The sequence below is a fragment of the Aphanomyces astaci genome (genome assembly GCF_000520075.1).
Source record: "Aphanomyces astaci strain APO3 unplaced genomic scaffold supercont1.24, whole genome shotgun sequence".
Lineage (NCBI taxonomy): Eukaryota > Oomycota > Saprolegniomycetes > Saprolegniales > Verrucalvaceae > Aphanomyces > Aphanomyces astaci.
The window spans coordinates 466,435-477,568 of NW_009798287.1; the positions used below are offsets into that span (position 1 = coordinate 466,435).

The 11,134-nt window shown below is 54.6% G+C and overlaps 2 protein-coding genes across 2 annotated transcripts; both read left to right on the forward strand.

Annotated features, from left to right (window-relative positions):
* Window positions 1-502: 502 nt before the first annotated feature.
* H257_09739 (hypothetical protein) lies at window positions 503-4,820 on the forward strand (the record flags this gene model as incomplete). The annotated part of the gene is made up of 17 exons (XM_009836069.1): window positions 503-837; window positions 897-962; window positions 1,013-1,081; window positions 1,138-1,197; window positions 1,261-1,329; window positions 1,358-1,560; window positions 1,617-1,755; window positions 2,105-2,165; window positions 2,227-2,286; window positions 2,342-2,504; window positions 2,556-2,659; window positions 2,713-2,993; window positions 3,038-3,113; window positions 3,770-3,854; window positions 4,190-4,503; window positions 4,546-4,654; window positions 4,735-4,820. 17 exons carry the CDS (start codon window positions 503-505, stop codon window positions 4,818-4,820), a joined length of 2,280 nt encoding a protein of 759 aa, XP_009834371.1.
* A 400-nt stretch (window positions 4,821-5,220) lies between these two features.
* Window positions 5,221-10,856, forward strand: H257_09740 (hypothetical protein). Its single transcript, XM_009836070.1, has one exon. The coding sequence runs from the start codon at window positions 5,320-5,322 to the stop codon at window positions 10,669-10,671; it is 5,352 nt and encodes a 1,783-aa protein (XP_009834372.1). The 5' UTR covers window positions 5,221-5,319; the 3' UTR covers window positions 10,672-10,856.
* Window positions 10,857-11,134: the final 278 nt, after the last annotated feature.

Below are 11,134 nucleotides of genomic sequence, written 5' to 3' on the forward strand. Positions count from 1 at the left end.
CAAGAAATCGTCGACGTGTTCGCTTCAAACAGCGGTTTGCAGAGCATTTCAACGAGACGGACTGCTCTGCAGCCGCGTCGAGCGTTTTTGTTTCTGTCAACCAAGCAATAAGAAAAAGCAGTTGTGCATGCGTACACTGTAGCGTACATTAACTGTAAATACAAGTGTTTACGCGAAAGGAGGTAAAGCAGTTTCGAATTCGCGCTGGCTCCATCGCGACGACTACAACTCGACCAACCGCGCGCGAGGGAGAACTTCGATTGCCGAGCTTAAGCCGTGAAAGGTGCCTCCAATGTGTATCGTTTACAGGGGTTACATCACTAAGCACGATTAAGAATGATCAGTAAGATACCCCATCACGACACAAAAGTCTGGTTTCCATGCCGAAAGGTCGGGACAGTTTCACATTAATACGTTGACAGCAATTGAGTACTAACGTTAAGTTAGTACGTCGAAAATCGGATTGCCGTTTGCTATGTAACGTCACTTTTCAATTGGTGTCATGACCATCGTGCGCATTCTCGTCTATGGAATTATCGCTGGTTGTGTCGACTTGGCAGAATCCAAGTGCCCGACCCACTATGCGCCGTACAAGGCGGTAGTGACGGTGTCCAAGTGCACGTCCAAGGATGTTGCGTTTTGCATCGTGGACGGTCAATACAAGCAACTCCCGCTGGCTGCCACCGATACGTTTTCGTTTAATGGCCAAAATGTGCGCGTGGGCCAGCCTTTTGACGGATTGGTCGCGGAATTGCCAGCCGCTGCCGTCTCCGCCGACTTTACGTATGCGTCGGTGGATGTGGGCGATTTGTCGGCGAACACCAAGTTAAAATCGCTGTACGGAACATGCATGGATTTATCAACTCGATCGTGACGTCGACACCTGTCATGTGTAGGTCGTTTTACCGCACAAACCGTGCCAACCTAACCAGCGCTAAGCTGCCACCATCCCTCACGACACTGTACATGTCAAAAACCATCTCGGTCTTCACGTAATCATGCCAATCAATAGGATCTTGACCAGCTCGGTGGGACTGACGCAACTGCCATCGAACGTCGACTACTCGAAGCTCATGACGTTGTACGATATCGATGTTGCCATATACAGACAGGACTCGTTGAAGGTTCCTTGTGTAGTGCTGCCGGGAACGAGCTCACGCGAGTGGACAACTTGAACGTGCCCAACGTGCAAGATCTGTATGGGCATCAACCATTCGCTCTACTAAATGGTTGTTAACAGTAAATGGGAACACATACTAGGTCGTTTACTGCCAACTCAAGATTGACTACTATCACCAACTTGAAAGTCACGTCCAAGCTATCCACCTTGTACGTTGCCTTTTGTGCCATCTTGTAGCCAGCGCATTCACTTTTTGAGCGGTACTGACTGCAAGGCCTGCCCTTTGACCATATTCACCGTGGACGAGACGTCGTATGCTACGCTCGCTGCACTGTCACCTGCGAACTTTCTTGTGAAATCGTTGGATGTGTCTGCCACGTGCAAGGCGCCAGGTGTCGTTAAACCCCTTCAAGCTAGATACACAGTGTGTGTACAAGCTCGTACGTGTTTTTTTTTCGATATTGTCGTGGCTTAACAAAGACTGGTTGGTGGATAGCTCCTATGACGACTGCAACCGCAGTCACCACGACTGTAGCCCCCACTGTTCTCTCCACCGTGGCCTCCTCCACAACCGCGATTAACAACCGCGATAGTTCCATCAACCACCAACGCGACGACCGACAACTCTACTTGGAGTGCGTGTTCAGCTGCATTATATCAAATGCACAGTTCGCATGACGGGCTAACTTTTGAATGTGTAGCCGTCCCTATCACCTCCGCCAAACCTGAGACAACGTTGGTTTCTTCGCCCACGCCAGCAGCCGTCATCCTCATGTCCTTTGCCAGTGTCGTCATCGTGACATTTACCCTTTAGGTAGCCTTCTAGACACACACCCCAACACCAAAGGAACAGTGCTTGGAGACGTTTGAATAATGTGAAACGAATACTGTCGTTTTATTCGGATACCAACGCCTGGTCCGGATAAAAAGTCCCACTATGGTACTTTCCCGGTGCACTCCCAAATTTTTGATCATGGGAAACAGCCACTCCTCCAAACTCAGTGCCAGGGAACTCGAAGACCTAAAGGGGCCTTTCAGTGATGAGGTAGCCTAGCATGGGCAAGACCCATGTGATGTGTGTTTAACATGCATTATGTCGTCATCAGGAATTCGAGTCGTTGCAAGCGCTAGTGGCCGAAGCCCATGCAAACAAAGCCGTTTTCTTGGTACGTTCGTTGAAGTGAACGCGAAGCTGTGACATCACCATGTTGTTCAAACTAGGACCGATTCTCGTTGGGTCCGTTGCACGGGTCGTCGGACGATGTGCTGAATGCATTCGGGGAGGTCTTGTACTCGTCCTTTGGTCGACTTGCGGCCGACGAGTCGGCCGAGTCTGCATCACCAGACAACGACCAGCTATCGATAGTTCACGTCGCCAAAGCGGGTACGCTCTTTCGCCACGTATAACCCTCCTTCGTCCTCACCATGGTTTCAGCGGCCATGTGCATCCGATCGCCGTCGTCGTCCACCCTGCGCGCCCTCGTGGCCATCTTTAGCCCATCCCTCGAACTGTCACCGACGCAACTCCACCAGCTCTTTGTACATGCTTCTCCACATCGTCGTCACGTCCTCATTGACCAGATTGATGGTAGATGGCATGTTTTCTCATGGCTGAAGATACAAACCCTTCGTCGCGTCCTATGGGTTCGAAGGACGTGCATGAATACACCCCCGTCGCCGCCGCCATGGCGGACGCCTTTCAGCTGCACTCGTCGCACATCACGCCATCCACGTTGGCCGCATGGGCCCCTACGCATGCCCCCCTTCTGCACACGGTGTTTGCTTCGTGGATGAGTTTCAAGTGTCTTGGACCTCGCTCCAAGGTGTCGTACGTTGCGCCACGTTTATCCCACCCGTCAGATATTATGACCCGGTACTTCCCAATATGACGTGGCACGCTCTGAGATATGTATGCAGGGGAGAAGAGCTGGCGCTGTCGTTGCAATCTGTGCAGCTTCAACAGAATTGGGATCGATTGTACACAAGTACTGAGGTATCGAGTTTTGAATTCCGAACGTTACAGTGTCATTTCCTTCATGTATTTTATGTCCCATTTGATATTTTTCCACGTACACTTGATGTTTATTGGTAGAATGTACGTACAATAAATGATATTGTTAATTTGGTACGAATTTCATCGACCAAACCGATCACGAATCACTCCCATTGGTCTTTAAAAATATGCTTGACACTGATTGGCTACATTATTTTTTCTTGAATCGGGAAAGCCAATCAAATTTTGCGGCGAGATTTTGTGATCGGTTTTACGACTCGAATTGGGAAATTTGTAGCAAATTCAAACGTTATTTGTTTTGATCTTTTCTCATTATTATTTCACTTTTCCCTGCACCAATTGGATACAATTTCCACGTTTGGATGTTGTTTTCCCATAAAATATTGTGGATTCGGTACAAATTTCCAGGCCCCGTCGAATAATCGAATCTCGCAGCCGAATCGAATCACGAATCGACGCGATTAGCTACCCAATATTTTATAGTGGATTTAATTGGCTCTTACAAAAAGGACAAGTATATTTAACCAATCAGAACTCCGGCGTGATTCAATATTGATTAAACAAACCGCGCGAATTTTGGAAGTTTATAGCGAATTCTTCACAATAATATATTGGCCATTTGATTTACGTTGTAGGATGGTCTGAGCTTCAATCGACTTGCGTATCACCTGCTGGGGTACTCTGGCCCCACGCTACTCGTGATCACGGATTCGAACGGAGGTACGTACACCTGTATATATAGATATATTGTGTTTCTTTTACCCCAAATTTGGATTACTTTTGTGCTGATTCTTTGCCAAATCTATCGATCGCTTCCTTTTTTGTATGTAAAAACGTCGGATATCACACTAATTTCAGTCACACCCTACTTCGATGTTGAAATGGATAATTTGATTGGTCACTTGGTTAGTGTTGTGGGTTTTGATTGGTCGATCTTCGATTGTCTGAATTCAATTTCCAATTTCGAATATATCGACAATATATATATATATATATCGACAATATATATATATATATATATATCGTTCCAATTCCTAACCCACTTGTATGTACAGCAACGTTTGGCGCGTACGCAGATACACCGTGGAAAGAAAGCACCAAGTTCTTTGGGGGCCCGGGGTGTTTTCTATTTCGAACGAGTCCAACGTTTCTCCTCTGCCCAGCTACGACTGGAGCCGCGTCCAACTACATGTACTACAACACCAAGGGCGTGGTGCTGCCGCGGGGACTCGGCTTTGGCGGCACCACGTCCAAGTGCCGCCTCTTCCTGGACGACGAGCTGGACAACTGCACGTCGGCGCTCAAATGCGCGTCGTACGAGCCGGGCGCGGTGGCCATGAAGGGGTCGTTCCATATTGAAACGCTCGAGGTACTGGAGTTGCTTTGGTTGCGCTAAGGATGATGATTGGAGGTGTGGGGATGTGGGGGCGACGCGTGCATGGCCGCGCAAAAGGGGTACCGCGCCGACACGGCCGAGCTCATCAATCGGGCGCGCAAGGTGGACAAAGCGCAGTTTGTGGGTACGTCCAGGGGGGACGATGCAGTGTACTGGATAAGGGGGGGCTCGTGATGGTGGATATGACGACGATGATGATGATAGGCAATGCGTTTGATCGAGAAATGTTCCTTGGTAAAACGTTTGGCAGCGGCGCCGACGCCGCGCGAGTGGCAGACGACGAACATTGAGATGTGTTTTGGAGGAATCGTATGTTACGGACAGGGTAATATAAGGTGTCGTTTCCTACAGATACAGCTTAGACGTGTTGCCTCGGGTGTCGTCCTGAGCCTGAACTACGAGAAGTACCAACTAGGAGACTACAGTATGTATACTCGTTCACACCTCTAATCGCAATGCTGTTTGCAAGGATTATGTGAACATACAGCTTTAGCCACGGTCATGGTTGTCGCTAAGCGACTCGCATCATGGGATGTATGCTAACGACGATGTATGCCCTACATGCACGAACACATTGAGCGCATGCCAGTGCACCTCTGCATCTGGTGGTGCGACCTCCTTTATAGCAAGCAGTTACTTCTTCTGCAGGGCTTCTGCAGCTGGACAGCACATCTCGATTGTGATTGGTGGAGGAATTTGCATTTTTTCTATTATTGTATACAAATTCCAAGTTCAACGTCAAAACGCAGATATAATTGAACGAACGGTTGTCGAGCTATTCTTCAAAGCATGTTTGGCGGCCAACAACAGCGGACAGGCTTTGGCTTTGGCGCCGCGGCCAGTGCGCCAGCCTTCGGCTCTCAGCCCTCCACAGGCGGATTCGGTGGGTTTGGAACTGCAGCAACTGCACCCAACGCATCACCATTCGGTGCTCCAGCGGCTGCGGCCTCTCCATTCGGCGGAGGGGCCAACACCACGCCGGCATTTGGTTCCTCGTTTGGAGCCCCATCCGCCACTACGAGCGCATTTGGTGCGCCAGCTTCAGGTACGCCTGTGGGCTTTGGTGGGTTTGGATCGACTACAACGACTACGTCCTTTGGTGCACCTGCTCAACCGGCGGCAAGTCCATTCGGCGCTCCTGCTGCTCAACCTGCCGCCAGTCCGTTTGGTGGCGGTATGTTCGGAGGAGCTGCCGCAGCCAAGCCTTCTGGTTTCGGCGGCTTTGGTGCGGCTTCTCCAGCGGCTACCCCGTCAGCCTTTGGAACCACAACATCGGGCTTTGGAGCCCCCGCGACCAACGCGTTCGGCGGTCAGTCAACCTTGGGTGGAGGGGGGTTTGGTGGAACTGCGTTTGGAGCACCTGCCGCCGCCCCTGCGTCCGGATTCGGCAGCAATCCGTTCGGACAGCCCACGCCAGCCACGACCGGTGCGTTCGGCGCGCCGGCGGCCCAAACCGGTTTCGGAGGCTTTGGGGCTGCACCGGCGACTGGACAAGCCCTTGTGGGCACCGGTCCGCCTGCCAGCTACAAGCCAACGTCGGAACAAGAAACCGAAAAGGGCAAGATGACCACAGTGCACTTTCAGTCCATTTCGAAGATGCCCGAGTACCAGCACAAGTCGGCGGAAGAGCTGCGATGGGAAGATTATTTGAAACGAACGGACCCAGCAGCCGCGCAGGCGCAGGCCGCCCTCGTCCCCAACACGGGGGGAGCGGCCCCCGCCGCCACCAACATGTTTGGCCAGCCGTCGACGACGGCAGCGTCTGCTTTTGGGAAGCCCCCGCTCGGAGGCGGATTTGGCCAAGCAGCTGCTCCAGCCACCGGCGGCTTTGGCGGTGGGTTTGGAGCTCCGGCGGCCCCCAGTGCATTTGGTGGAGGAGGGGGATTTGGTAGCTCCAACACGTCGTTCGGGGCCCCCGCCGCGGCGCCCACCACCACCTCGTTTTCATTCGGAAACAATGCCGCTGCCGGTACTGGTACGGGAGGTGGATTTGGTGGGTTTGGGGCAACCCCGAGCAACGCTTTTGGAACCCCTTCGACGACTGCTGCTTCGACGACGACAGGGGGGGGCTTTGGGGGCTTTGGGCAACCGGCGGCCCCAGCGACGACAAGTGCCTTTGGAGCCCCCCAAGCCACCACCACCACGGGGGGGTTTGGGGGTTTTGGCGCCAAACCGGCGACGACAAGTGGTGCCTTTGGAACAACCACTGGGGGATTTGGAGGCTTTGGGAGTGCGCCGGCCGCCACGCCGGCGACGACGACGACTGGCGGCGGATTTGGCGGCGGATTTGGATCGACCCCGTCGTCTGGGTTTGGCGGCGGGTTTGGGAAACCGGCGGCAGCCGCGCCGTCTGCATTTGGGAGCTCGTTTGGCAGTACACCCGCCGCCGCGACGGGTTCGTCGGCGTTTGGCGGATTTGGATCAACGAGCAATGCATTCTCGCTCAACACATCTGCCCAGCCAGGAGGAGCGGCGGCGTCAAGTGCGTTCAACTTTGGCAAGCCGGCTTCCACGGCGACCCCGAGTCTATTTGGGTCGGCTGCCACGTCATCGTTCATGCCATTTGGGTCTTCGTCGTCGTCGGCTGCCCCGTCTAGCTTTGGGACCACAGCGGCCAACACGGCAACCAACGCCGGGATGTTTGGGGGGGGTAGTTCATTTGGTGGGGGGGGCTTTGGGGCTCCTGGTGGTACCACCACCGCCCAACAACAACAGCAACCCACGACGTTGTTTGCCGGGCACGACACGAATCCGTACGGAACGGGGTCATACGGCGCCGGGTTGATTGAAAAACAGATTCAAACCACACTCACATTGCCAGTCCCGACGTCCGGCGCGGCCAGCTCCCAGTCGTCGTTGTTTCCGGCTTCGTTGTCGGTCTACGGTGGTACCGCCGCGACCCGGGACGATCGACCGGTGAAGCCGATTACGACCGCGGCAGGGCTTCGCTTCCACCCATCCCCCGCTTCTACTGCCGCGGCGACTCGGGCGGCGCTGTCGTCGCTGGAAACTCCCACGGCCGATAGTACAACAACTACATCCAGTAGTAGCAGTAGCTTTGCCACGTCCAAGTTTAAGAGCCTCGCGACCAAACAGTTGACAATCAACACGCCGCCCCCCAAACTCACACGACCTACAGACAAGCCCCAAGTCATCCCGGAAGCCATCACTTTGACGTTTGTCGTGTCCAGTGATAGCTCCTCTTCCCCTTCCCGCCCCATCCGGTGGACGGGGGACGCCGACACGACGCTGGACGCGGTGTGGCCTGTCGTGGCAAGCCAAGTCAAGCCGGCCAAGCTCGTGCGGTGGCGTCAGAGCGACGGCGCCCCCCTCTCCCTCGACGCGACGGTCGGGTCTGTGGATACCTCGGCGCCGATCGAGGTGGATGTGGTCGATACGTCGGCTGGCGGCCCCCACGTCCCCGCCGCCGCCTCGTCTTCAGATTTGTCGTTTGACAGGTTTTACGAAAAGGAGGTGGAGAAAGAATCGGCGTGCCATGCCGTCAACCCGCTGGCGCCCGTGCTGACCAAAGAAGGGTACTATACCCTTCCCGACTATGACACGCTGTGCACGTTGTCGACGGGCGACTTGAAAGCTGTCGATCACTTTGTTGTGGGGTGCAAAGGCATGGGCTGTGTCCAGTGGTACGGCAGCACGGACGTAACCGGACTCAACTTGGACGAGCTCGTGCTATTTGCACCGAAAGAAGTGATTGTATACCCCAATGAAGACGACAAGCATCCGCTCGGCGAAGGACTCAACAAGCCCGCGCTCGTGGAACTGCTGCACATTTACCCACCAGACGACCCCGCCAAACGCGCAGCCTATGTGAACCGCGTGAAGGCTCGTACAGACCACATGGACGCCACATACGTCGACTACCAGCCCGATGCCGGCGTGTGGAAGTTCAAAGTCGAGCATTTCAGCCGGTATGGGTTTGACGACGACGAAGACGACGAAAACAGTCACCATATGACGACGGAGAATCCCCCCAATACGTTGCAAACGATGGCCGCCAAGCTCAAGTTGAACCCAGCGCGCCTGCATCAGCTCCAAGCATTGTACTTGAAGCAAACGATTCCCCATGCTGCCCCGGTCTCGATGACCACGGACATGCAAGAAGAGGACATTGGGAAATCGCCATCGATTTTTGGATCGTTCCCATTGAGTGAACGACCTGCGGCCTCCACCTCCTTGTCCTCGGCTACACATCCGACTCGTTTGGTGGTGGTGGAACCCGTGACGCCCCCGCCCCCCGCGCCTGCCGCCCCCAGACGATACGCGGTTCCTCCCCCTTCTCGTCAACAAGGGTCGCCTACGTTGGCACTTTGGAACGGCCCCAACACGTCGACATTGGACATGGGGATCTCCTTCGGCCGTTCGTTCCGAGGTGCGAGTTTCGGTCCGTCTGGTCAATTGGTGGTCGTGACGCGCCACCGTCACGTCCGGGTGTACGCGCACCCGATCGCGACCCCCGCGACGGCCGACTCTCTGCCGCTTTTGGCCGTCCATCAATCGCTGTCCAAGACCAACGACTATCACGTGACACTCCCATCCGACCTCTCGGCTCACGTCCACGAATATGCCGACAATGCCGTGGCGGCCACGTCAATGTGGCAGCTGGTCGTGGCGCTGTACGGATTGGAACCTCCTCGTCCAGATGACGACCGAGGAGGCAGAAGTACCCGCGGCCACCCCTCGGAGCATCCGCCGCTGTCCCCTAGCCAACGCGACGAGTTCATCTCTCGGTGGTTCGAACGCGCTATCCGCCGCCGCCACCACCCCCTCCCCCCTTCACAGTCCAAGCCCACGTCAGAAAAGACCGTGTTGCAAGCGCTGCTGCAGCACAACGTGGTGGCGGCGGCCCAGCGCGCGATGGCTCAAGGCAACGCGCACCTGGCCATGTTGGTCGCCCAAGCATCTTCGTACAACGGAAGCTCGTTTCGCCAGCAATTGGAGTCGCAGTTGAGTCAATGGGAAGACCAAGCCGCGTCCAGACATGTGGACAAGAGTCTTTTGGAAGTGTACAGCATCTTGGCGGGCAATGTCGGCGTCGTGACCAAGCGCGCGACGTCGCCTTCTTGTTCGATGGACTGGATTCAAATGCTGGCACTCGTGCTGTGGTACCACAAAGGACCGACGAGTCTCCCCAACGCCCTTGGCGTGTACCACTCCTTTGTGCAGCAAGGATGGGCTAAACCTGCCGTGGACACCGCCACCATGAAGCCCGACGTGCTGTTTGAGCTCATGCAGCTGTACTGCGATGCCAAGACGTCGCTCACGTCGGTGCTGTCGGCTCTTCCCGACGACATTGCGTGGCACTTGAATGCGCTCTTGTCGTCCGTGCCTAGTCAATCGCTGCGCTTGTCCCCCAAAGCTCACACACTCCTTACGCGGCACTATCTGAGCCATCTCGTCGCCGACGACCAACACATTTCCCACGCGCTGTACGTAGCCATGACCCTTGAAAACGACGTCGAGCGGCAAGCCACGGCCAGAGCCATCCTGGAGCGCCACATCACGGCCAGCACCCCCCTGGAACCCCTGGAGGCGATCGTGCCATCGACGTGGATCCAACACGCACTGGCGTTGCATGCGCTGGCTGAACATCAGTACCAAGCCGCTATTGAGCACTACCTTCGCGCTGGCGACTGGTCTCGTGCCCACGACGTGTTGATTGAGCACGTGGTATTTCCCGCCCTCTTTCGCCAAGACACGGGGGGAGTGCTCGAGGTGCTGGAGGGGTACCTGGAGCCGCATTCATTTGAGATTGCACACTGGACTAAGTATGGCCAAGTGGTGCTGAGCTATTTGCGGTTGCGCAACAGCCGAGAGGGCGCAACGGTGGAAGACGTGGTGGCGTTGGGCGACCAGCTGCTACTGTGGCAAGCCAACCCCCTCCATGTGTTGTCGGACAACCCGACGGAAGCGGCGGCGGTGGCGCGGGCCTGCTTGAGCAGCATGCTCACGTACACGACAGAAGTGGCGCTGCTACTTCACCCCCCGCCATCGCTCTCGGCCGACAGTGGACGCCATGGTGTATGGCTGCTGGACCGATTGCAAGCGTTTGTGCAGCCAGACTGTTTTGGCGAAGCGTTTCGCGCAAAGTTGCTGGTGCGAGCATGTGCCACATTTGATTGAAAGCGTGCATTTTAGTCGTAGTACCCGAGCATAACAAAAACGTTTACAATGCACTTCTGTTAATCGAATTCAACACACGGGTTGTCGTGGTGTCGAGACGAATTGTGGTGGTTCCGACACTGTGCAAGCAATACAGTACAATAATAGTATTAATAATATCAATCGTTATTAATAATATCACCAGAGTTTACCCACTAACTTGTTGTTGGGGGTTATGTTTTTGTTATTATTATTGTACGTAATAGAGAGTCCTGCAAACCTTATCGACACCCTCATTGACTACCTACCGAAGCAGTAAAGATGCTTGGGAGTGAAATTACAGTGTACATATTTGCACATATATTTGATGGAACAGTACTGTAACGTTATCGGATCGTTGATACATAGTCAACAGCAGCGAGTGGACATCAAGTTGATGATCATGCCTGCAGCCACCGTCATGCCAGGTATTTATAGCTGAGTA